The sequence below is a fragment of the Hyla sarda genome, chromosome 4 (genome assembly GCF_029499605.1).
Source record: "Hyla sarda isolate aHylSar1 chromosome 4, aHylSar1.hap1, whole genome shotgun sequence".
Taxonomy (NCBI): domain Eukaryota; kingdom Metazoa; phylum Chordata; class Amphibia; order Anura; family Hylidae; genus Hyla; species Hyla sarda.
The window spans coordinates 53,160,709-53,186,725 of record NC_079192.1 but is presented as its reverse complement, the minus strand read 5'-3'; the positions used below and the strand labels follow the sequence as shown (position 1 = coordinate 53,186,725).

Below are 26,017 nucleotides of genomic sequence, written 5' to 3'. Positions count from 1 at the left end.
AGAAAAGTTGTATTTTTGAAATAAAAGTAATTTACAAATCTGTTTTAATTTTCTGGCTCCGGTTGATTAAAAAAAAAAAAAATTAAAAAAAAAAAGAGAGGGTTTCTAGCAGAATACCCCTTTAAGCAGCATTACCCATAGGTACATAAAATATATAAAATACTTTTGTATTTCATATTAGGTTTGTAATTTCATGGGAAATTATTATATTTCAGTCTTCCCGCTGTATACAGGCTTAGGTTTTAATTCATTTTTTAATATAATCCAAAGTCCCTGCTGTTGCCTAGAGCCACATTTTGTATTAAAATCTACTGTAGTTTTGACAGTTTTATTCTAACCCTAAATAAAATTACAGCCACAAAATATAACAAAATGCATAATATCCAGACTGCATTGCGTGTCATAGGCCAGACCTTGTAATTTGTTTTACTGTAGAATGCAGCATTTTGAACATATAGCTTACTCCTACAGAAATAACAGGTGACACCTTCGACTTAACATGGCTAGCTTAAAGGGGTTGTCTGCTTTGGGTAATTATTTTTTGTTAGAAGCATACCACCATGATTATCCAGGTATACAGTGTCCTGTATCAATTGTAATCGAGCAAGTAGCATTTAATTTCCCTGCAGCACCTCCACAGGTGAAGTCAGGCATTACACTGTACCCACTGGAATGAATGAATTATCCATGTAATGCAAGGATATGCCCGTGGGGTACATTTTATGTAAGTGGCATCTTATAATTGCACACAGATAATGCTAACGTAATACTAGGCTCTGTGTGTGTGTGGTACATGAAGTGTACATCAGCAGAAGTCACCCATGTTGAACTCCAACAATGCCACTGTATAGACATACATTTTATAGGACATTGCAGTATGCTGCACTCTAATATAGAGAAGAAAAGGGTGTGCTACTGCATAAGAGCCAGACAGAGGCTTAAAAAGTGTCCCTTTTTGGCTTCCCTTGGGAGACTTAGGGCAATGGCTGCTTACAGCAATATGCTCAGAATTAAAGGGGTACTGCTACCCTAGATGTCTGATCGGGGGGTCCAGCCAGTGGGGACCTCCACGATCTCTGTTGTGGCGCCCAAGACATCCGGTGCACAGAGCGAACTTTGCTCAGTGCCGGAGGACTGGCGATGTGGGGCGGAGACTCCTGATGTCACGGCAATGCCCCGCTTGTGCGGTCATGGCCACGCACCCTCAATGCAAGTCTATGGGAGGGGGCGTGACGGCTGTCATGCCCCCCCCCCCCCATAGACTTGCATTGAGGGAGTGTGGCTGTGACATCACGAGTGGGCGTACCCGTGAAGTCACGAGCCTCCGGCGCTGCACTGGACGCTCTAAACGAACACCGGGTGTAGCAGGGAGATCCTTTAAATAGGGGTGGAGTACACCTTTAAATTCTAAGGTTTTTGTAGATGGGTTTTCAGAAGCTTGTTAGATTAAAGTAACGTAAACCTACTCATTTCAGCAGGGTTGGCCGACCATCTATTGTGGATGGGACCTCCAGATTATCTCCCAAAAGCAGATGTTGGGGTTGAAGACTGTGGGACATGTTGGTTTTCAACATTCCAGATCCCTTGGCTGATAAGTCACCACCAGAGGTGGCTGTTGGTGTGTGGTCCCCCACCCCCCCCCCCCCCCAATCTCCTCATTTTAGAATAAAAACCAGGCATGTATGTGTATTGGGGGGAGGATTGGCTGTTGACTTCTACAAGCTATTCCAAGGTCATACCTAGTGACTAACCTGGTTGGTGGTAGCGGTGCTTAATTCATAACACAGAAGTATCACAGAGAGTCAGCAAAAAGAACATAGTGACATATTGAATGTCTATAAAAAGTGACAACAATCCTTTTAATGCACTGTTAAAGCTCCCACCCCCTCCACACATTGTTTTGGACATTTGGGACTTAGTAAGAACAAATTGTTTGATTTTATTTTCAACTTGTATTTAGCGGGCCCATGTGACCTGTATTATCCTGACTTAACTCGCAGCTGGGGGACTGGAGAGAAATTTATAGATCGAAAATGTTTTACTTTGAAGTCGTCCTAAACCTGGATTCTTTATGGCTAATATGAAATGCATGTGTTATGCTGAGGGCTCCAGTGTTTTTTTTTTTTGTTTGTTTTTGTTTTTTACTTTTTTATACATTTTAATTAAAGTGGTTATCTGGCATTTTACAGAAATTTAGATCCTGCTAGGGTCGGGAAAAAATAAATAAATAAACCTATTCTTACCTAGTTCCCGTCCCCACAGCTCCTGTCTGGCTCTGTCCAGTCCACCATTCTTCTGTCTTCTTCCTGCTTCTGAGAAATTCCGAGACAGTGGAGCAGGACCTGTCAGCTCAGCCAATCACTGACTGCAGTGGTGTCCTGTCTCAGCTAGTGATTGGCTATGGTGGCAGGTCCTACAATGAGAACTTGTCTCGGAAGCTGGAAGGAGACAGAAGACCGGGGAACTAGAGTAGAGCGGAGGCTGCGGGGGACCTGGGCAAGGATAGTATAGTTTTTTTTTTTTTTCTTTTTTGTGCCTTTCACCCCCAGTAGGTTATGGATTTATGCAAAATACTGGATAACCCCCTTTAAAATAAAAAAAAAATAAAAAAAAATACAAATTATAAGTTTAATTTATACAAATGAGCCAAATATAAAAAAAAATGAAAAAAAAAAAAAATACTGGTAGCCAAATGAATTTTTCAGTTGTGTTTCTAACCTCCTATTTCGGACTGTCTTCTGTCTTGCATGGGTAATCTGTATATATGGCCTGTTATTATTCATTTTTTTTTTCTTTTGCTATATATTACTTGTTTGTTTGTTTTTTTTAAATGTATTAAATACAATAATTGAACTTTTTTTCCTTTTTTTTTGTTTTCCTTTTTCTTTTTAAATAATGTTTTAGTTACTAGACATTTTGCATTGCATGAACTTTTTGGTAATTTGCACACCAGCCAGTGCGCTTTTTACTGTGGTTATGAAATGCAATTAGCAGATTTATACGCAATATGGTACATTTATTTAAAACTTTAATTAAAAAAAGTTAAAACATTTTTAATAATAACATACTTCTTGTACGCATGAGTGCAGCTTCAGAGGATAAACCATCGCTCATGACTACCTCCCTTCATCTGGAGATCATAATCTACTGTGCCGGAGCCGCCATTGTGTCAGCCATGTTGGTGACCATCATCATTCTTAAGATGAAACATCCGTCCAAGGAGACCGAATTTAATAGTCAGATGGCTGTCCACAAGCTGGCCAAGAGCATACCCCTGCGCAGACAGGTAACAGAAAGTATATAGGGGGTTTACAATACATTACCTACACAACACTTGCAAAGATGTTATACCAAATGCGCTTGGTGGCAGAATTACAGAGGCAGAAAATTGGGCGCTGATATTCTGGAGTGTGGACTGAGCACTAAAATCCCTTTAACAGCAATGGGATTCTGCTGGTTCGGAATTTCCATGTGGAATTACGCTTGGAAATTTCCTCTATCGAACTGTTCAGTTTTACTGCAGCGCCACCACAGGGGAAACGAGGCATTACACAATTGCCCATTCATATCAATGACTTGTTTGTGTAATACAAGACAGTTACTCCAGAGAAAAGGAAAACTTTTTTTAGATTCTCCTAGTCCTCTGACATGCAGCACATAGTAAGGTGAACCTATTGATCTGTTCCCACTGGTATGGTGCTGTGTAGCAGCTGTTTTTGCTGTGGCGTTGTGCACATGGGGTGGCATGATCAAGAGCTGGGGGTTGGGTCTGACAGTAGTGGGGCTGTTGGATCACTGGGCCATTCTTCCCAGAATATATGCCATTTATCACGGCTTTAAAGCAAGCTCATAGTCCCTCAGCAGACTTGCTATGTACATGAACGTTGCATCTCCTTCAGGGGTTGAAAAGGGACCAGTTGCCCATGCCATTACATTTTTAGGTCATTGTATGTGAACACACAAAGATAAAGTATGTGATATATGATTTATATTCTTAAAAATTTTTCTGGGATGACAAATTTATGGCAATTGATGGTGAGGGCCTGACAAGTTTGGGACTCTGGAGTGCCATGGGCCCACCAATGTTTATCTAGGCAGATGTTGCTGTTCCTGGTATGAGCTGCAGTGAACTGATAAACACTTAAAGGGGTACTCCACTGGCCAGTGTTCCGGCTGCAGAACACTTAGTTCTGAATGCTGTGCGCCCACTGCAGGTGTTGGCCGCACCCCCCGTTGCCGTCAGACCATGCCCCCTCAATGTAAGTCTATGGGAGCCACCATGCCCCCTCCCATAGACTTACATTGAGGGGGCATGGCTTGATGACACAATGCGGCGTGGCCAACCCCCACAGCGCATGCACGGCGTTTGGAACTAAATGTTCCAAACGCAGCCGGAACACTGGCCAGTGGAGTACCCTTTTAAGGGCCCCTGTGCTGATCAGGATGGCCATCTTTGTAACCAGAGGCGTAGCTTGTAGCTTTTGGGCCCTGATGCTAAATCTGAACTGGGGCCCCATATGGCAATTTTATAATACTGGTCTCTTATGGGACAGATGTGCTTGGGGCCCCCTTAGGTACCAGGGCCCAGTGAGACTGCTACCTCTATAGCTATGCCCCTGTTTGTAACATCTATGTGCCCTAATATTCACGTCTGGACAGGGGTTTTTGAATGGACTCAACCTCTTTAAACAGTATTGGAGACTATAGAAAATAATCTAGTGAATTTCTAAGATTTGCCTTGTCCGTGTTGCTGTGTCCAAATCTTCCTGCTCGCTGTTTTGAAATGACAGCTTTGTTTCATGCCATCCCTATACTTTCCCACTTCCTCCGTAACACCTCCAGGTAAATACTATTATCTCTGACTCATCCGCTATCCCAGATGCCATTGACCGACCTACTCACCACAGTTTTATTTCCAGATGATTTCTTTTTTTTTTTATAACTTGGCCATGTATTCAGGTTTTACTCTGCAGTTTGTAGATCATTTGTGAAGGCTGAGCTTACAAATGTAGTTGCCTCATCGGGTTGAGGTTTTTACATATGACTATTGGGATGTCTATCCTTTTGTTTCCTAGTTTAAAGATCGCTTCACCACCTCTTTATATAAAAAATGTGTATGAATCCTGATCATATGATAACCTGCTGGCTTTGACATTTTGATACAGGTGTCGGCAGACTCAAGTTCTTCCATGAGCTCCGGAGTTATATTGGTGAGACCTTCTCGGTTGTCATCGAGTGGTACACCTATGCTGGCTGGGGTTTCTGAATATGAACTTCCGGAAGACCCCAGATGGGAAGTTGCCAGAGACCGGTAAGAGGACTGTAGTGGCTGCACATACCTATAGTGTGCTACATTTTTCATATTACTCATTTATAGCTGATTGACATTGTTCTTCCTCATAGATTAAGCCTTGGTAAGCCACTTGGAGAAGGCTGTTTTGGTCAAGTAGTCATGGCAGAGGCCTTAGGTCTGGACAAGGAGAAGCCAAACAAGGTCACCAAAGTTGCAGTGAAGATGTTAAAATGTAAGTCTTCAGTGTTTTGCTGAATATTTGATAAATTGGCCCTGATTTACTATTGTAAACCCAACATGTTTTGTCTCATTGCACCAGAAATGGGAAAACCTGTAAAAGGGGCAAGGCCGTTGTGAGAAGGGGGCGTGGTCACAGAAAATGGGAGAGTCCCCGACATTTTCACAAAAACCCAACATGTTTACTAAGGTTTCCACAGAAATGTGGTGAATTTCAGCTCAGGAAAACCCTACAGATCAAAGCATGTGTAAAAAAAAAATCAAAATGTAGGGATAAGTGTAAAATGTAGGGAAACCTTAGTAAATACCATGGAAAATAATTTATAAGAAAACTACACTCCACTCATAGGAAATCAGGGCCATTAGGTTTAACCGGTTGCCGTCTAAGGACGAGTCGGCTCGTCCTGAGACTACAACCGTTGTATGGCGCAGGCTCCCGACTCGGGGCCGTGTCATACTGGCCGGCACCCAGCTGATTCCTGAAACTGGGGGTCGGCGTTAATAGCCGACATGCGGCGATTGCCGGGCCGGCTATTAACCCTTTAGGTGTCTAAAGGAATATTTAAACATCCCCTGGTGGGTTGGGGTAGGTAGCCGGGCTTTATCAATCGAGTGCAGTGCACACAGATCAATGTGGTTCTGTGAAAGCACATTGATCTGTATGAGGAATCTAATGATTCCTTCTAAAAATCCTCTGAGTGGACTAAAACTGTAAAAAAAAAAAAAAAAATTTGAATAAGAAGTTTAAAAAAAAAACACCCATTAACCCCTTCCTTATTAATAGTTAAAATCACCCCCCTTTTCCCAAATTACATGTAAAAAATATGTGACCATAATAAAAATAAACATATGTGGTATCGCAACGTGTGTAAAAGGTTATGATTTTTAAAAGGTAAGGAGGAAAAAATGAAAGTACAAAGAGGGGTAAAACGCTCGGTCCTTAAGGGGTTAATCTCCTTTCTATTGGATCATCAAGGTGTACTCCGGGGAAGTAAACCCATAGCCCATACTTTCCCTCCCACCAACCTATTTAATTATCTAAATATCAACCTATTAATTGTCTAAATATTAGGGATGCACCGATATATTGGCGGCCGATACATATCGGCCGAAAATAGCTATTTCGGCAAAATGCCGAAACAACAAAAAATGTGCCGATAATGACCACCTCCCATGCCCGCCCACAGCACAAGTTACAAACACTGCCAGTGGCAGAGGCACTCGTGGGGGGTGCAGGGGGGGCCGGCCGCAACATCTGGGGGGGGGGGGTTGCGCTCTCCGGGATAGGATTAGGAATACTTCTTTTTATGTGCCCGGGCCGGCTCCTGTGTTTGGCTGCAGGCGGGGGCCAACCAGAGCATATAAAAACTAATACTGTATACTAAAAACCAGGGGGCCTCCAGCTGTTGTGAAACTACAACTCCCAGCATGCCCAGACTGGCAAAGTCTGTCCGGGCATGCTGGGAGTTGTAGTTTCACAACAGCTGGAGGCCCCCTGGTTTTTAGTATACAGTATATTAGTTTTTATATGCTCTGGCCGGCCCCCGCCTGCAGCCACACACAGGAGCCGGCCCGGGCACATAAAAAGAAGTATTTCTTATCCTATCCCGGACATCCCTATGTCCCGAAAAATCTTTTCGGGACATAAGGATGTCCGCCGGTCACTCACCATTACCCGGCGTCCTCCTGCGATCCTCCCGCGATCCTTCTTCGGTCCTTCGCTTCTCCGCCTCTATGGTCGTACGCACGGGACGTCACTGACGTCCTGTGCGTACAACCATAGAGACGCAGGAGGACCGCAGGATCGTCGCTGGAGAACGCACGCCGGCCGGGGCCTGGTAAGTGACTGCGTCATCTTCTTCAGTGTTCCGGTCACCGCTCCTTCGGTCCCGGCACCTACTGCTATGGTCCATAGGCCATAGCAGTAGATGTGACCCTGGGCCGGAGGAGCGGTGACCGGATCACTGTGGGGGCAGCAGTACAGACATACAGCCTCCAGCCGTACACTGTATATGGCTGGAAGCTGTATGTCTGTGGGGTGGGGGAACTGCTGACCTAATGTGGGGGGGGAGCTGCCTACAAATGTGGGGGGAGCTGCCTAATATTGGGGGGGGGGGAGCTGCCTAATATTGGGGGGGGAGCTGCCTAATATTGGGGGGGGGGGGAGCTGCCTAATATTGGGGGGGGGAGCTGCCTAATATTGTGTGTGTGGGGGGGGAGGAGCTGCCTAATATTGTGTGTGTGGGGGGGAGGAGCTGCCTAATATTGTGGGGGGGGGAGCTGCCTAATATTGTGGGGGGGGAGCTGCCTAATATTGTGGGGGGGGGGAGCTGCCTAATATTGTGGGGGGGGGGGAGCTGCCTAATATTGTGGGGGGGAGGGGGGAGCTGCCTAATATTGTGTGGGGGGAGCTGCCTAATATTGTGTGGGGGGAGCTGCCTAATATTGTGTGGAGGGGAGCTGCCTAATATTGTGTGGGGGGGAGCTGCCTAATATTGTGGGGGGGGGGGAGCTGCCTAATATTGTGTGGGGGGGGGGAGCTGCCTAATATTGTGGGGGGGGGGGAGCTGCCTAATATGGGGGGGGGAGCTGCCTAATATTGTGGGGGGGGGCTGCCTAATATTGTGGGGGGGGGCTGCCTAATATTGTGGGGGGGGGGAGCTGCCTAATATTGTGGGGGGGAGCTGCCTACTATTGTGGGGGAACTGCTGACCTAATGTGGGGGGGAGCTGCCTAATATTGTGTGTGGGGGAGCTTCCTAATATTGTGTGTGGGGGGGAGCTGCCTAATATTGTGTGGGGGGGGGGAGCTGCCTAATATTGTGTGGGGGGGAGCTGCCTAATATTGTGTGGGGGGGAGCTGCCTAATATTGTGTGGGGGGGAGCTGCCTAATATTGTGTGGGGGGGAGCTGCCTAATATTGTGGGGGGGAGCTGCCTAATATTGTGGGGGGGAGCTGCCTAATATTGTGGGGGGGGGGAGCTGCCTAATATTGTGGGGGGGGGGAGCTGCCTAATATTGTGGGGTGGGGGGGAGCTGCCTAATATTGTGGGGGGGGGAGCTGCCTAATATTGTGGGGGGGGGGAGCTGCCTAATATTGTGGGGGGGGGAGCTGCCTAATATTGTGGGGGAACTGCTGACCTAATGTGGGGGGGAGCTGCCTACAAATGTGGGGGGAGCTGCCTAATATTGTTGGGGGGAGCTGCCTAATATTGTGTGGGAACTGCCTACTATTGTTGGGGGGAGCTGCCTACTATTGTGGGGGAAATGCTGACCTAATGTGGGGGAGCTGCCTACTATTGTGGGGGAACTGCTGACCTAATGTGGGGGGGAGCTGCCTAAAAATGTGGGGGGAGCTGCCTAATATTGTTGGGGGAGCTGCCTAATATTGTGTGGGAACTGCCTACTATTGTTGGGGGGAGCTGCCTACTATTGTGGGGGAAATTCTGACCTAATTTGGGAACCTGCCTACTATTGTGAGGGAAATGCTGACCTAATTTGGGAACCTGCCTACTGTTGTGGGGGAGCTGCCTACTGTTGTGGGGGAGCTGCCTACTGTTGTGGGGGAACTACCGACCTAATGTGGGGGAGCTGCCTACTATTGTGGGGGAACTCCCGACCTAATGTGGGGGAGCTGGCAATCTAATGTGGGGAATCTAATCTAATCTAATGAGCGGAGCGCTGCATTTTACCAGAAGACGGGGAGAAGTCATTTTCGGTATCGGTTTCGGCCGGACATTTTTATTTTATTTCGGTTTTGTTTCGGTTCTGAAATTTCCATTTCGGTGCACCTCTACTAAATATCATTCTATATAGAGCAGTTTCCCCTCTTTTAGTTGTCATTTACATGCAGGGAGTGAGAAAAAAATAGACATCATCCAGCCGTCCATTGTGTCTCTGTCCAAGTCCCTCTCTGAAAGCAGCCCCTACCCTCTAAGAGACAAAGGCCAGCCAATTGGTTTCTGTCCTGCACTGATAGGTCATGCTTCCTTTACTGCTGGGAGGTGTGTGCAGCCTCAGTGTGAGGGTGGGGGCTGATCTCAGAAAGGGACTTGGATGGCTATGAGAGTAGAGCTGCAATGGCTGCAGGGAAATTTAACATTCATGCTGCAGAATGGCAAAGAATAACAAGGAGTCAGCGAAGACAATGGGGGTCACAGGAGCCATGCATATCGGGCAGGATCATTTACAGGAAAAATATACAGCAGAACTCCATTCAAGTGAATTGGGTTAAGTTGCAATGCCAAAGGCAACCTGTGGAAACGTGTGTCACTGTGTGTGGGGGAGAAGGCAGCTATTTTATAATACTGTTCTACCTCTTAGTATATCTTCAGGAAATTAATTAGGAACAGAGGATGAAATGGATGTTGTAGGTTTTCGCTCCTTGGTGGTTAAATGGGTTCACTTTTCCTCCTCAGGTTGACGTAAAGTGTAATTTGACTATAACCCAAAGGCTGGATTGTACATCCGGAATGGAAGGACACAGTTGGCACAATGAGTATGGCAGTTGTGGAGGCGACCATACAACAGCCAATGAGTCGTCTTATAGGAGGCTTCTTGGTCATTCTATAGGAGTGGTCTCAAACTGTGGCATTCCAGATGTTGCTAAACCTTAAATGCCAGCATGCCCTGACAGCATGCCCTGACAGCCAATGGCTGTCCGGGCATGCCAGGAGTTGAAGTTTTGCAATATCTGGAGGGCCACAGTTAGAGACCACTGTTCTATAGTGTCCTGGTCGACCTCCTAGCATGCCACATATCAGCTATACCTCCTGGTGGTGGCTTTCACTATGGTGCAGAATTATAATTTTTTATATAGTACAGAAAAATCTCCCTTAGCGGACCCCTTCCAATAGGGGACAGTTTTTAATTCCCTGGCAGACTCCCATAAGACTTAATGTATTTTCAACCTCTGAATAGGGGACACTCCAAATAGCGGACAAAAACACTCCCAGGTTTATGTGCCAGCCCTGTGTCGGGGGGGGGTACAGCAATACCCCAGTAAGGGGCCAGCCCTAGCACAGAAGCAGAAGATCGCTGTTTAAACAGTGGACTCCTGCTGGCCGCTGCCCCCCCCCCCCCCGGGTGCCACTTTGTCGTCGTCCCCCACATCATTTTCGCTTGTTCCCCCGTGCTTTTTCATTCTCCCCTTTATTACCCTTTGTGCAAGTTCATCATCACCCCCTTTTTAACACCCACTGTGCCATTTCTTTCTCATTTATCCCACCTGTGTGATTTCATTCCCCCTTTATCCCCCTGTGCCACTCCCTATCCTCACCTCTTGTGCCATATCACTTCTCCCCTTCTGTCCTCCCTGTTGTTCTTATTTCCTGGCAAGCAGGCTCAGGTGCAGGGGTTCTCAGCGGGTTTCCTGACTTCCTGTGCGCTGCACTCACTGAGAGGCTGTAAACAGCTGCTGCGGGCACTGATGAGCAAAGCTCCTGACGTTACTCCTCAGTGCCCGCAGCCACCACTGCTGCTCTCAGTAAGTACAGCACAGAGGACGTCAGGAGAAGGTCAAACCTGCTGAGAGCCCCTGAACCTAAGTCTGCTGGCCAGGTAATAAGAACAACATGGGGAGGAGGGAAGGGAAAAAGTTATGTGGCACTAGGAGTGGGGGGAGGTTGATTTGGCACAGGGGGAATAAAGTGGCACAGGGGAATAAAGGGGGAATGAAATCACACAGGGGGTGGTAAAGAGGGGGATGATGAATTTGCACAGAGAGTAATAAAGGGGGGAATGAAATGGCACAGGAAGGGATCAAGGGGAAATTATGTGTCACACGGGGTAAGGGGGATGATTTGGCACAAGGCAGAGGGGGAATAAAGTGATGTTATATTAATGTGAGTCGCAGTTGTATTAGTGAGAGCTGAAATGGAAAACTGGTGTTAGGGGAGGGAAATGCAATGGTGTGTTCTGTGTTCATTTCTACCATACTCTATCATTACCTGTATTTTTCCTGTTTTAGCTGACGCCAGTGAGAAGGACCTCTCAGATCTAATTTCGGAGATGGAAATGATGAAAATGATAGGCAAGCACAAAAATATCATTAATCTTCTAGGAGCCTGTACACAAGATGGTAAGTTTTTGCAAAAACTAGTATATCATAATAATAGATGACTGCAATCTTAGTGTGAAAAAAAAATTCAAACCGAAAAATGTACTGCTGCTAAAAAAAATAATTACTGTCAACATGACTAGAGTGTACCATACTCCATATATTAGCACCTGCTTTAGATGTAGCCCCTGTGAACGTTCCTAGCTCAGGTTGGTCTCCATTCCCTGTATAAAGTGGAAACATACAGAAGTCTTCCTCATCTTTTACACAGAATGGAAATCACCAAGGGATGGAGAGAACTGAAAAAATGGTAGAGGATGGGGGCAAATAAGCAGCCAGTCCTCCATCCTCTACCCTGCTCTAGAGGTAGCCCCTGTGAAGGTTCCTAGCTCAGGTTGGTCTCCATTCTCTGTGAACAGTGTAAACTTGTTCTTGATAGAATGGAAGTCACCAAGAGATGGCGAGAACTGTTTTAATTTCCAAAAATAGTGGAGGATGGGGGGTGCAAATAAACAACCAGCTCTTTAACTTTGACATACTGAGTTATCCCCAGTTTACAGGAGATCTGTTTAGTGGAGGTCTAACCACTGAGACCCCAACTATCACTAGAATGGGATCCCATATTTTGAATGGAATGGCAGTATGCATGCTTGACCACCACTCCATTCAAAGTGGAGGACACAAGACCCCCTCAATTCCCATAAGTGGGAGGTCCAAGTGGTTGGAACCCCACTGATAAGAAAAGTCATTTATCAGGTGACGTATCCTGTGGACAGGGCAGAAGTCCTCCTGATTAGGCTATAAATAGGAGCCCTTCAAAGCTTTTATAAGCGTTTTCCAATAGAGGAACACCGGGTGGTTTAGTATCATGAAAGTGTAAAATATAAAAAGGGTTGTAATGAATTTTGCAATGTCTGGAAGACAACAATTCAGGACGAGACACATAATCTTCTTCCGGAAGGGAAAAAAAAAGTTAGAACTATATCCAGATGGCTCCGTCATGCATTTCTGATTTTGTTATTCATCTTGTCTGATTTTTTTTTTTTTAGGTCCTTTATATGTGATTGTAGAATATGCCTCCAAAGGGAACTTGCGGGAGTACTTGCGTGCAAGACGTCCACCAGGCATGGAATATTGTTACAATCCCATCTGTGCTCCTGACGAACTGCTCTCCTTCAAAGACCTGGTCTCCTGCGCCTATCAAGTAGCTCGGGGCATGGAATATCTGGCTTCTAAAAAGGTATTTTACAAATTATGAATTTGCTTAGTCAAAGTTGACCATCAAAGACGACCCATTTTAATATGACTGCCGCTGGGGTGATTTGCTAATCTTCCTAGGTCCAACTCCAGAGATCTCTGGCAATATCAGCTGTAAGTTGATGTTAGTTGCTCATTTACCTTGTGGTGACACTACAATGGCGGTGGAGCATTACAGCCAATTACGGGTTGCAGTGAACCTGCACTCGTCTTTTTGGAGGAGACCCTTGTTTGTCTTTTTGAGAGTTTTTTTTAGTTTGTTTGCTTTTTTTTTTTTTTTTTTTTTTTTTTACACCCATGAATCATTGCCTGTAAATAGGTCTCAATAAAACAGTACTCTCCCTCAATATATAAAACATTGGTAACCAAATTGTTTAGTCATAGACCGAGAAGCAGTAAGTCATGGAGACTGAGTGCCCAGAGCATTAGGAGAGAGGGGCGTGGCAACTTTCTTCAAGGAGTACTCCACTGCCCCAGCATCCAGATTTTTTTCCCCCGAATGCTAGGTGCGGGGGTCATGACATCACGGCCACGCCCCTTGTGATGTCACACCACGCCCCCTCAATGCAAGTCTATGGGAGGGGGCGTGTCCCACAGCCCGCACCAAGCATTCGGAACAAAATGTTTTGGACACTGGGGCAGTGGAGTACTGCTTTAAGTGCTAGAATACTGGTAGCCTGCAGTTACCACTGGGGGGGGGGGGGGGTGACTTACGGCATTCAGATCTTTACATGTTCATATATTCTGACGACCGTTGTTGCCCGGGGACCAGATTATTCTCTGCATGCCCCTTCTGTAGGTAATAAAATCTTGTTGTTTATTATAGATTATTATTATTATAATAAATGCTTTATTTGACACTTTCTGAACGTTCTGTTCATGCTCTAAACCTGTGATAAATGATACTTAATGTCCTGTTTCACATTGTTTTTTCCAGTGTATTCATAGAGATGTTGCAGCACGGAACGTTCTTGTCACAGAAGATAATGTGATGAAGATTGCCGACTTTGGCCTGGCTCGAGACATCCACCACATTGACTATTACAAAAAGACAACAAATGTGAGTGTTTTTGGAAAAAATTGTTCTGTTTATCGGAAGTGCATGTTACTTGCTCTTGGTTATTGATGGAAGCCGGTCCTTTTACATACCATAGGTCTCTAACCTGCAAATTTTGAGTCTTCCCTCTACAGGTCCATTTTATTTCTGCTCAGTGGGCACTTCATGGTGGATATTAATTTGATTTAATAATACTTTTATGTAATTTTTATAGGGTCGTTTGCCTGTAAAATGGATGGCTCCAGAAGCTCTATTTGACCGAATTTACACTCATCAAAGTGATGTGTAAGTATGGTCTCATGTTCTTTCTCAATACAGTTTACCTGGAAATCATAGATATCACTTTTATTTTTTTTACATTTCTAATTTTTCAAAAATGTTACTATCGTGTTATTCTCTAGATGGTCATTTGGGGTTTTACTGTGGGAAATATTTACCCTCGGAGGTTCTCCATACCCTGGTGTCCCAATGGAAGAATTGTTCAAGTTACTGAAGGAAGGACATCGGATGGACAAGCCAACAAATTGCACCAATGAGCTGTGAGTAGAGAACTGGTTGCTCTGGGAGAAGTCTTCTTCATTTGGATGTTTCCATTCTTTTTCTAACTTGTATTGACATCAACTTATATCTCCATAATGGTTCTCTTCCCATTCTGGAAATCTGTTTGCCCAGAAGGCTTTTCATTAGGATGTGTGCTCGGTCACCTTAAATGAAACATACAGCCTCTTTGTCCTTTGGGGTAGATGCTCGACAATCACTAAAGTAACCAGTTAGGGTACTTGATAGACACCATTAATTTATAATAGAATCCATCAATTTCCTTGTGTCCTTTGCATGCTGCGCTGTTTTTTGCTTGGCAAGTATGATCAAATCTGATCCTAAAGGAGATGGTTTTTCTCATTGCTGTTGTCCGCATCTTGTAGAAAATATATCACGGTGAACACAAATAAGAGTCAGTAAATCCTGTAACATTTCCCCTTTGTGCTATTTTTGCAGATACATGATGATGAGAGATTGCTGGCATGCAGTTCCCAGCCAGAGACCTACCTTTGTACAACTGGTGGAAGATTTGGACCGTATTGTAGCTCTAAGCTCTAATCAGGTATGGAATGTTTGTCTTACGAGGGATGTAGGGCGGGAGCCAGATAGTATCAGATCATTGCGTTGGGTGTGTATATATTAACTTTGTCTTCTCTCTTTACAGGAATATCTCGACCTTGTCATGCCAATCAGTCAGTATTCTCCATGCTTCCCAGATACAAGAAGCTCCACGTGTTCATCGGGGGAAGATTCCGTTTTTTCTCACGATCCCTTACCAGATGAACCTTGTCTTCCCAAATATGTTAATGGTGGACTTAAAAAGCGTTGATCACCTAATCCTAGGTCATCACTCCAGTTAATGGACACTTGGTTTTATGCATTCCTGAAAAAAGAAAAACATTCAACCTGCTTCTCAATTTCCAAGACCTAATGGACCATTTGAGCCTGTGTCTTTAGTCTTACGTCATGCATTGATGGAACTACTCATATTTCAGATGTTCGGAATGGAAATGAGACCCAAGTATTACTTTTAAAGAGGACCTATCACTAAAATTATAACTTTTTGTTTTTGATAGCACATGTAAAAATATATATTTTGAAATATAACTTAAAAAAAAAATATTACCAAAACCTGAACAAAAAGCTGTATGTTTGTCTTGAGCTGTATGCTAAGGAGTTCCCAGCATCCTTTGACTGGTTACATCATATCGCAGATAGCAGTGGGAAGGTAAATTTCAGCTTCAGTATGACTTCAGCTAGGCTAGCACCGCTGGCATTGTAAAATGAGTCAGGAATGCTTTAACAAGCTACTAGGTATATACATAAAGAGTAAATAAAACTTTGAGGTTGACACTGTGCGCAGTGATATGGGCAGGAGCATTCTCAGCCAAGCTTGCAGATTTCCGGTGGGCCGTGCTGTGTGCCCTCCCAGTGGCTACTCAGCTCCTGGTAATTTGAATAATTTATTCACTGCATTTCCCTGTTTCTAGGTTCCCTATTGTGTAGACTTCAAAGGCTCCTTCCTGTGTATGGAGTTATCTCCACTATAGTGTGATAGAGGGTTGTCCTGTGTTCCCCCTTCATGGTCTTACCTTTACAGTTTCCATTTAAAGTGTCACTGTCATTTGGAAGAACTTTTTCTGGTCTCGATCCTTAGACCTGTTCTTCATTTTCCGACTGGTTGCTCCATCCGACTCATTCCCTATAGACTCCAATGCAGAGAATGAACGAATCAGGTTTAAGTAATAGCCAGGGAGTGAGGCGCAATGTGCTGCACATTTCATTTGGCTCTAACTCACGATTGCAGCGGTTCTTAGTTAAGGACAACATATCAGGTTTTTCAAAGTGACATTGACTCTGTTTCCTGCTATTCTACTCATCATTTTTTTTTTTTTGCAAAGCAAACATTTCCTCCAGGACTTGTATTCAATTTGTGGGGTTGTGAAGTGTCCCAGTTTGCTAAAATGTTGGCACAAAAATTGTCGCAAAAGCTGACACTAAACTATTGGTATGGGAATAGTAAATCTGGGCCATTGAGCTCTATACAATCTTGTGCACTGCAGCGGACTCTTCTTCAGTTGGCCACTTATATGCACTTTAATAGTATAGTTCTGCCACCTACTGACTGCTATTCGCTCCTGCTGTGCCCTGTTTTGGAGAGATAAGTTCCACCCAATTACTGTGCCGTCCTTCTCAGAACTGGGAACGGTAATCCCTTCCATATTGTGGTAAAGCAGGAGGAGGACGTGACAAAGCGCCCCATTTGTCATCCTCCACTGTGCCTGTATAGACCTTTTGAGAACTTCAAGGAAGAGGCCTTGTCATGTGCTCCTCTATGTTTGGAGGATCTTATGGACAGCATAGCAAATGTTTGTGGCTTCTAATATTTCCACAACAGGGCACAGCGGGAGCAAATAGCAGTCAGTAGGGGGCATAACTATGCTATTACAGTGCAAATAATTTTTTTACATAGTGGCCATACCCTTTAAACTCAATCAGTAGCTGCAAAAAGTCTCTATGTTGTCATGGACATTTCCCAATAGAATGTGTTCCTTCACTGTCAGATACTGTTAGTGATGACTGAACACTGTCAGACTGAAGGGAAAACTGCATATGTTCCTAGGGCTGGGGGGGGAAAAAAAAGACAAAAAAGCTATACTTGCCTACCCCTGGTCCCCCGCAGATCCCATTTGTCGTCTTTTGGTTCCCAGATCTCCTGTCTTCCTGATTTAAAAACAAGAGCTCAGCCAATCGCTGGCCAGGACGGAATACCACTGTGGTTAGTGATTGGCTGAGTGGGAAGGTCCTGCAACATAGGAGGACCATAAGGGGAGGAAAAGAAGCTGTGGGGTAGAGGACTTTAGCTTTTTGTTCTATTTTTCCTGGGCCCCATCAACATATGATTTTTTTTTTTTTTTTAGGAGGTTGAAATACCCCTTTAACAGCGTTAACCCTTTTAATAGTCTGATAACTGATGTGACTGCAGTATACACAAGCTTTGGGATACTTGAACATACAAACTTGGAATCTGTGGTGCGTCCTATGCCTTAAAGGGGGTTTTCCAGGATTAAAAAATATAGCTGCTTTCTTCCAAAAACTGCACCACACCTGTACTCCGGTTGTGTGTAGGTGTGAGTCGGCTTCATTCTCTTCAATGGAACTGAGTATAACACACAAACTGAGGGCAACAATGGTGCTGTTTTTTCTTGAAAGCAACAGTGTTTTTCTAATTCTGGATATCCCTTCAAACTTCCAAATTCAAAATGGCCTCTCCATTCAGCTGCTTCCTTGACCGTTCTCTCATATGGTGATAGGTCCTCTTTAACTTATGGCCAGTGCAAGCTTAGGACTGTCAGCAGCAGAACATCTGATAATCTCATAGGTACCGTGTTAGATGTATGTATGTTTGTTTTTTTTCGTTTTTTTTTTATGGGACAACTCATCACCTCATCATATGGTATGCATTGATAACAAGCATCCATCAGTCTGGCTTGTTCAGGTCCATCTCAATTCCTGGTCTTCTACCTTCTGTCACCATCATGAACTTCTACCTTCTCGTCACCATCATGGACTTCTACCTTCTCGTCACCATCATGGACTTCTACCTTCTCGTCACCATCATGGACTTCTACCTTCTCGTCACCATCATGGACTTCTACCTTCTCGTCACCATCATGGTCTTCTACCTTCTCGTCACCATCATGGTCTTCTACCTTCTCGTCACCATATACCTCTGATCTAGAGTCTGGTCAGTGCATAGTGATCTTGATCTTTTCTACACATTAAGGGCGTGCCTTATCCAAGAAGAAGATACAAACACAGTTGACTGTGCTTTGGCACGAAGAGTTGGCATAAGGCCTTTCTCCAAAGAAGTCTCTACACATCTCTGTCCACCATTAGTTGAACTGTATCCCAATGCAGACACACTGATACGGACGCCACTATTCTTCATATATTATGAATGTGTCATGTCTTAATAAATTGAAGGAATGTTAAAGCACCTACCACAAATGGACTGTGCTGGAATCTTGCACACTGATTTTATAAACGTAGTAAATGAAATTCTGCTGGCCAGCTATCGGTATGGGCTATATTCCAGTTTACCGCTGGTTTTCATGATTGTTTGGGCCGGGCCTATCTTGCAGCTCTCAGCCAGAAGCCTCCTGGTAGTGAAGTTCTAGTACAACTATAGCTCAGACCTGCACCCAGGGACAAAGTTCCAGAATAAAGGCTTAGGTCATGTTATCTTAAATACATAGGAGAATTTTTTTTTTTTTTACAGGTTTCAAGCTAATTATGTAATATAAATATGGGCAGCAGAACGGTAAATGCTTTCCTTGTGTATATAGCTAGAAATGTATAAATATGAATTATATATTTACATGTCTTTTTAAGAAAAAAAAATATTATGAAATATATACCAGTTTGGTAGTAAAATTGGCTGGTAGCTCAGTTGCTATAAACAAAAAAAAATCATATATTTTGCTATGTTTTTCAGTTTGTATTTTTTTAAATTATGTTCTAAACCTTTCTTATTTCCAGTACAAGTCCCTTAATAAAGAAAATTCGGCTTCATTTCATAATTTTAAATATGGTTTACACTGGTTCTTGTGTGCCTACTTCGGTAGATCAATTTTTTGTTTGTTTTTGTTTTGTTAATTTTTATTCGGTTTTATATATTTTTAGTTCTTTACATTTATTTTGTTATTTAGAGTGAATGTGATTCTTAAACCTTAAGGGTCTATTCACACGGCAGAATTTCTGCTAGCGGGAACTCTGCCTCAAATTAAACCCCATAGACTTCAATGGTATTCTGCACTCCCACTCACACTTCTGAAATTCTGCAAGCGGAATTTCAGAAGTGTGAATGGGATTGCAGAATCCCATAGAAGTCTATTGGGCTTTAATTTGAGGTTGAATTCCGCAAGCGGAATTTCCACCGTGTGAATAGACCCTAAGGGTCTATTCACATGACAGAATTTCCACATGCGGAATTCTGCCTCAAATGAAAGCCCAATAAACTTCTATGGGATTCCGCACTTCTGAATTTCCGCACCAATTCCACACAAAATCCGCACAAGCCAGAAACCACCCAAGGAAGCGGAATTGGTACGGAAATCCCATTTGTGTGATAAGACCCTAGCGATCATTAAAAACAACTTTCTTGGCCGGCCGTGAGAGCCGTACATTTCTCTGCATATCCTTCTATGAGAGATTCGACGATGCAGCGAAATGGACGGAATTCTCAGGCGGCCGGGGAGCGAATCCCAACGCCGTATGCTTCCCCGGCTAATAGCTCACGATCTCAGCTGTGAGACCCGATGCAATCAACAACTGTTCACATGTCTGACCGACATGTCAATAGTTGATTTAAATGAAAGTAACGCTTTAAAGGGGTACTCCACTGAAAACATTGTATGCCCTATCCAAAGGAAAGCGGATAAGATGTTAGATTTCGGGGGTTCCACCACTGGGGACCTCGCAATCTCTGGGCCGGCAGCAGCGGCATCTAGAACACAGAAGCTTGCAGCTTCCACATTTATGATGTCACGCCACACTCCCTCCTTTCATGTGTCCTATGGGAGGGGGCGTGATGGCTAGTATATAACCGTCACGCCTCCTCCCATAGACATGAATGGTGGGGGCGCGGCGGCTGGCATCTTCAGTAATCGGGCACGGAGCAGAGGTCACTCCATGCACCTAATGACGAGTGCTGCAGCAGAAATCCTTTGGATAGTGGATATAATTATTTCAGCGGACTACCCCTTTAAGTATAAAATGCAATGTGGCACTCACAAACTTTTACGAGATCTTATGATTCTTTATTACTTGAAAGAAACAAAACAGAGGGAGGTATAACCCAAAACAGTAGGAGCCTGTGCGGTGAAGACCATTTTGTGCAAGCCACACTTCTTTCAGCCATCGCCCACTCGCATGTCTTTGCTGTCTTGTCTTGTATTATACTATCCCCTTCTTTTCTGTAATAAAGAATCAGAAGATCACAGCCATGAGCTGAGAAGCACTGTGACCTTATAGGAGTCTGGTATACTTTTTCCTATGTACCGTATATACTCGAGTATAAGCCGACCCGAATATAAGCCGAGACCCCTAATTTCAACCCAAAAACCCAGGAAAAGTTATTGACTCGACTATAAGCCTAGGGTGGGAAATACATAATCACCGCCTGTTAATCCCTTCATCAGTGGTCTTCAACATCTGCGGACCTCCAGATGTTGCAAAACTACAACTCCCAGCATGCCCGGACAGCCGATGGCTGTCCGGGCATGCTTGGAGTTGTAGTTTTGAAACCTCTGGAAGTCCGCAGGTTGAAGACCACTGCTGCCTTCATCATCATCCAGACCCCCCCCCCCTTTAGTTTTCTACTCACCTCCCCTCGGTGGGGAGGGTTAGTCGTTCCAGGCTGTCCATCTTCACCGGGAGGCCCTCTTCTCCGCTCCGGGCCGGCCCCGGACTAGTGACGTTGCCTTGACGACGACGCCCGGTGACGTTCATGCGCAGGGACGTCACAGACCAGTTCATCCTTCCTTCCTTCCATTTCATGGAACTGTGCCAGACATCTCTACTGCATCTGCAGTATTTAAAGTGGCCCTTAGGCCGCTTTTCCACATGGAGGTGAACAAATGCGACCAAAAACATGCCCAAATAGCTGCCCTATCTAGTCAGGATTGAGGTTTTTGTCTGATGCGTCTTATCTGCAAGAGAGAATGTGGCCTTAGGCTTGTGTAGATGAAAGGGATGCTCCAGTATAAGTGAACTACACCCAATGGTATTATTGGTATAAAATGATAATGGTTTTTGTGAAATCTGCTTTATTTATCAGGATGTCAGGTGGTTGGTTGTTAGATCAGGATTGGACATACATGTTAATGAATTGCAGGCAGTAGATGTATATATGCCTACTGTTCAGATGATCATAAGCAGCAACCAGTGATACGATAATGAGAAGACATTGGGGAGATTGTCAAAAGCTGACTAATTCTTCGGGCTGTATATAAGACCAGCAGATGGCTGCCCAATTAGAACATTGGGGGAGATTTATCAAAACCTGTGCAGAGGAAAACTTGCCCAGTTGCCCATAGCAACCAATCAGCTTGCTGCTTTCATTTTTATGAAGGCCTGTAATAAATGAAAGAAGCGATCTGATTGGTTGCTATGGGCAACTGGGCAAGTTTTCCTCTGCACAGGTTTTGATAAATCTCCCCCATTGAGGGTTAGATTTATCAAAACCTTTGTAGAGGAAGTGTGGTGGAGTTGCCCATAGCAACCAATCAGATCCCTTCTTTCATTTTCAACAAGGCCTCTGCAAAATGAAAGAAGCCATCTGATTGGTTGCTATGGGCAACTTTTCCTTTGCACAGGTTTTGATAAATCTCCCCCATAGAGGGTTAGATTTATCGAAACCTGTGTAAAGGAAGAGTGGTGCAGTTGGCAATGGCAACCAATCAAATTGCTTCTTTCATTTTTCACAGATCTCTTTAAAAATGAAAGAAGCAATCTGATTGCCACTTGTAAGTGCACTTTTTGGTAGAAGTGAAAAATATTTATTCTGTAGGTCCATATGGTTACAAGGATACCCAATTTGTGTAGGTTTTATTTTATTATACTAATTTTAAAAAAAATATAACTACATGCACAAAAAAATAGAATGTTTAAAATTGGCATCTTCTGACCCTATAACTTTTTTATTTTTCTGTATATGGGGATGTATGAAGGCAAATTTTTTGCACCGTGTTTTTTTATTTTTATTGGTACCATTTTTGTTTTAATGGGACTTTTTGATCGCTTTTAAATTTTTTTTTAGGGTATACAAAATGACCAAAAATAAGCAATTTGGGATTTTTTTACGTATACGCCATTGACCGTGCGGTTTAATTAACATTATATTTTTATAGTTTGGACATTTACATACGTGGCAATACTTCATATGTTTATTTTTGTTTCCGTTTTTTTTTTTAATTTCACCTTAAGCCCTTAAGGATCGGGGGGTTTTCCGTTTTTGCACTTTCGTTTTTTACTCCGTGCCTTTAAAAAACTCATAACTCTTTCAATTTTGCACCTAAAAATCCATATGATGGCTTATGTTTTGCGCCACCAATTCTACTTTGTAATGACGTCAGTCATTTTGCCCAAAAATCTACGGTGAAACAGAAAAAATCATTGTGAGACAAAATTGAACTTTTGGGGGCTTCCGTTTCTACGTAGTAAATTTTTCGGTAAAAATGACACCTTATCTTTATTCTGTAGGTTCATACGATTAAAATGATACCCTACTTATATAGATTTGATTTTGTCGCACTTCTGGAAAAAATCATAACTACATGCAGGAAAATTAATACGTTTAAAATTGGCATCTTCTGACCCCTATAACTTTTTATTTTTCCGCGTATGGGGCGGTATGAGGGCTCACTTTTTGCGCCGTGATCTGAAGTTTTTAACGGTACCATTTTTGCATTGCTAGGATATAAAAAGTGACCAAAAATGCACTATTTTGGAATTTGGAATTTTTTTGCGCGTACGCCATTGACCGTGCAGTTTAATTAACGATATATTTTTATAATTCGGACATTTCTGCACGCGGCGATACCGTATATGTTTGTTTATTATTTTTATTTACACTGTTTTTTTTATGGGAAAAAGGGGGTGATTCAAACTTTTATTAGGGGAGGGGTTAAATGATCTTTATTCACTTTTTTTTTCACATTTTTTTTCACTTTTTTTTTTGCAGTGTTATAGCTCCCATAGGGACCTATAACACTGCACACACTGATCTTTTACATTGATCACTGGTTTCTCATAGGAAACCAGTGATCGATGATTCTGCCGCTTGACTGCTCATGTCTGGAGCAGTCATTCGGCGATCAGACAGCGAGGAGGCAGGTAGGGGCCCTCCCGCTGTCCTGTAAGCTGTTCGGGATGCCGCAATTTCGCTATCGGGAACAGTCCACTGAGCTAACCGGCACTTTTTACTTTCACTTTTAGCCGCGTGGCTCAGCTTTGAGCGCGCGGCTAAAGGGTTAATAGCGCGGCACCGCGATCAGTGCCGTGCGCTATTAGCGGCGAGTCCCGGCTTCACTATCACGCCGGGCCCGCCGTGATATGATATGGTGTCACCGTGGGACCCCGCGTTATATCACGGGAGCGGGACCAAGGACGTACTCATACGTCCTTGGTCCTTAAGGGGTTAAGGACTCAGCAAATTTTTGTTTCTAAAAATCATAATGCTTTCAATTTTGCACCTACAGACCCATATAAGGGCTTGTTTTTTACATCACCAATTGTACTTGCAATTGCAATGATATCACTTATTTTATAATATAAGCTGTGGTGAAACAAAAAATATATATATTGTTTATGGGGTGAAATAAAAAAAATGACATTTTGTAAATTTTGGGGGCTCCCGTTTCTACGCAGTGCAATATTTGGTAAAAATGACACCTTATATTTATTCTGTAGGTCCATATGGTTACAAGGATACCCAATTTATGTAGGTTGTGTTTTATTTTAATACTAGCTGAGTACCCGGCATTGCCCGGTTTTTCCTTCCTAATCCTTGTTGGGGAGGAAAATAAACAAAGGAGGAAGCTTTTGACTTCCTATCCCATCCTCATATATTGTTGTCATATCTCGTCCTCCTATCTCGTCCTCCTATCCCGACCTCCTATCCCTCCTATCCCATCCTCCTATCTCGACCTCCTATCTTGACTTCCTATCCCGTCCTCCCATTGCGACCTCCTATCTCGACCCGTATTGAAATATCTCCAGCCGTACGGAAGTTGTGTGGGACTTTATTGATTTGCATGGGACTTTAAACAAAAACCCCGACCCTCACAAATGGGGGTAGTTAAGGGTTAAATTAACTATCATATTTTAAGTGGACATATACGTAACATGTGACCAAGTATTATTGAAATATATCCAGCCGTTTGGAAGTTATGCAGTAACATATATTTCCCATAGACTTGTATGGGACTTTAAACAAAAGCCCCGCCCCTGGCAAATGGGGGTGAGTAAGGGTTAAATTACCTATCCTATGTTTGTTGTTGACATATAAGTAACATGTGTGCCAAGTTTCATGTTAGTATCTTTAGCCATTTGGACGTGATGCTGGAACATACACACATTGGGGGACATGTATCATTATTTGTGTATGGTAGAAGCATTTTACCCCTTTTCCTGAATTCTAAATTATGTGCAGAAGCGCTAAATTTATCAATCAAGTGCAATGAGCTTCATAAATTGCGGGTAAATATAGTAATCTCCTCAATCCACTCTTTGGAAAATAGAATCGATGATTTAGAGCATCTTGCTACATTAAGTCCAAGATGGCTTATATTTGCTCAAAAAAAACAGCTCTTACGGCAACATTTTTGGTGTAAAGGAAAGTATGCAGTTAATAAATCCATGTGTACTATAGGTGTCACTCCAAGGTACCGCGATTCGGCCACATCTGGAGGACATGCTCTACCAAAACGTGCGCAAAAAAATGCGCAAAAAAAGGGCTTGCGCAAAATTATGCGCAAAAAATACACACAAAACAGGGGTAAAATCTTTGATACATGTCCCCCATTGAGTTTTATATATATAGACTAGCTGAGTACCCGGCGTTGCCCGGTTTTTCCTTCCTAATCCTTGTTAGGGAGGAAAATAAACAAAGGAGGAAGCTTTTGACTTCATATCCCGACCTCCTATCCCGTCATCATATCCCGACCTCCTATCCCGTCCTCCTTTCCCATCCTCCTATCTCGACCTCCTTTCCTGTCCTACTTTCCCGTCCTCCTATCCCGTCCTCCTTTCCCGTCTTACTTTCCCGTCCTCCTTTCCGTCCTCATATCTCGTCCTCCTTTCCCGTCCTCCTTTCCCATCCTCCTATCCCGTCCTCCTTTCCCGTCCTCCTATCCCGACCTCCTATCGCTTCCTCCTATCCCGTCCTCCTATCCCGTCCTCCTATCTTGACCTCCTTTCCCGTCCTCCTTTCCCGTCCTCCTATCCCGTCCTCCTTCCCGTCCTCATATCTCGTCCTCCTTTCCCGTCCTCCTATCCCGACCTCCTATCCCGACCTCCTATCGCTTCCTCCTATCGCTTCCTCCTATCCCTTCCTTCTATCCCGTCCTCCTATCTCGACCTCCTTTCCTGTCCTCCTTCCCCGTCCTCCTTTCCCGACCTCCTATCTCGACCTCCTATTCCAACTTCCTATCCCGACCGCCTATCGCGTCCTCCTATCGCGATCCTCCTATCCCGGTCCTCCTATCTCGGTCCTCCTATCTCGGTCCTCCTATCTCGTCCTCCCATCCCGACCTCCCATCCCGACCCCTAATATGTGTACCAGTTATTGAAATATCTCCAGCCGTACAGAAGTTATGTGGGAACATACATTTTCCATTGATTTGCATGGGACTTTAAACAAAAACCCTGACCCTCACAAATGGGGGTAGTTAAGGGTTAAATTAACTATCCTATATTTTAAGTGGTCATATAAGTAACATGTGACCAAGTATTATCGAAATATCTCCAGCCGTTTGGAAGTTATGCAGTAACATACATTTCCCATTGACTTG

The 26,017-nt window shown here is 43.8% G+C and overlaps 1 protein-coding gene across 1 annotated transcript in view; it reads left to right on the top strand.

Annotated features, from left to right (window-relative positions):
* The window catches only part of FGFR1 (fibroblast growth factor receptor 1), a 115,141-nt gene extending 97,262 nt beyond the window's left edge, over window positions 1–17,879 (top strand). Inside the window, exons 9-18 of the mRNA XM_056570946.1 lie at window positions 3,090–3,286; window positions 5,166–5,311; window positions 5,404–5,525; window positions 11,498–11,608; window positions 12,637–12,827; window positions 13,782–13,904; window positions 14,116–14,186; window positions 14,303–14,440; window positions 14,898–15,003; window positions 15,106–17,879. Coding sequence (XP_056426921.1) covers window positions 3,090–3,286; window positions 5,166–5,311; window positions 5,404–5,525; window positions 11,498–11,608; window positions 12,637–12,827; window positions 13,782–13,904; window positions 14,116–14,186; window positions 14,303–14,440; window positions 14,898–15,003; window positions 15,106–15,270 — 1,370 coding nt within the window. The 3' untranslated portion in view covers window positions 15,271–17,879. The remainder of the gene's footprint in view (window positions 1–3,089; window positions 3,287–5,165; window positions 5,312–5,403; window positions 5,526–11,497; window positions 11,609–12,636; window positions 12,828–13,781; window positions 13,905–14,115; window positions 14,187–14,302; window positions 14,441–14,897; window positions 15,004–15,105) is intronic.
* The last annotated feature ends 8,138 nt before the right edge of the window (window positions 17,880–26,017 follow it).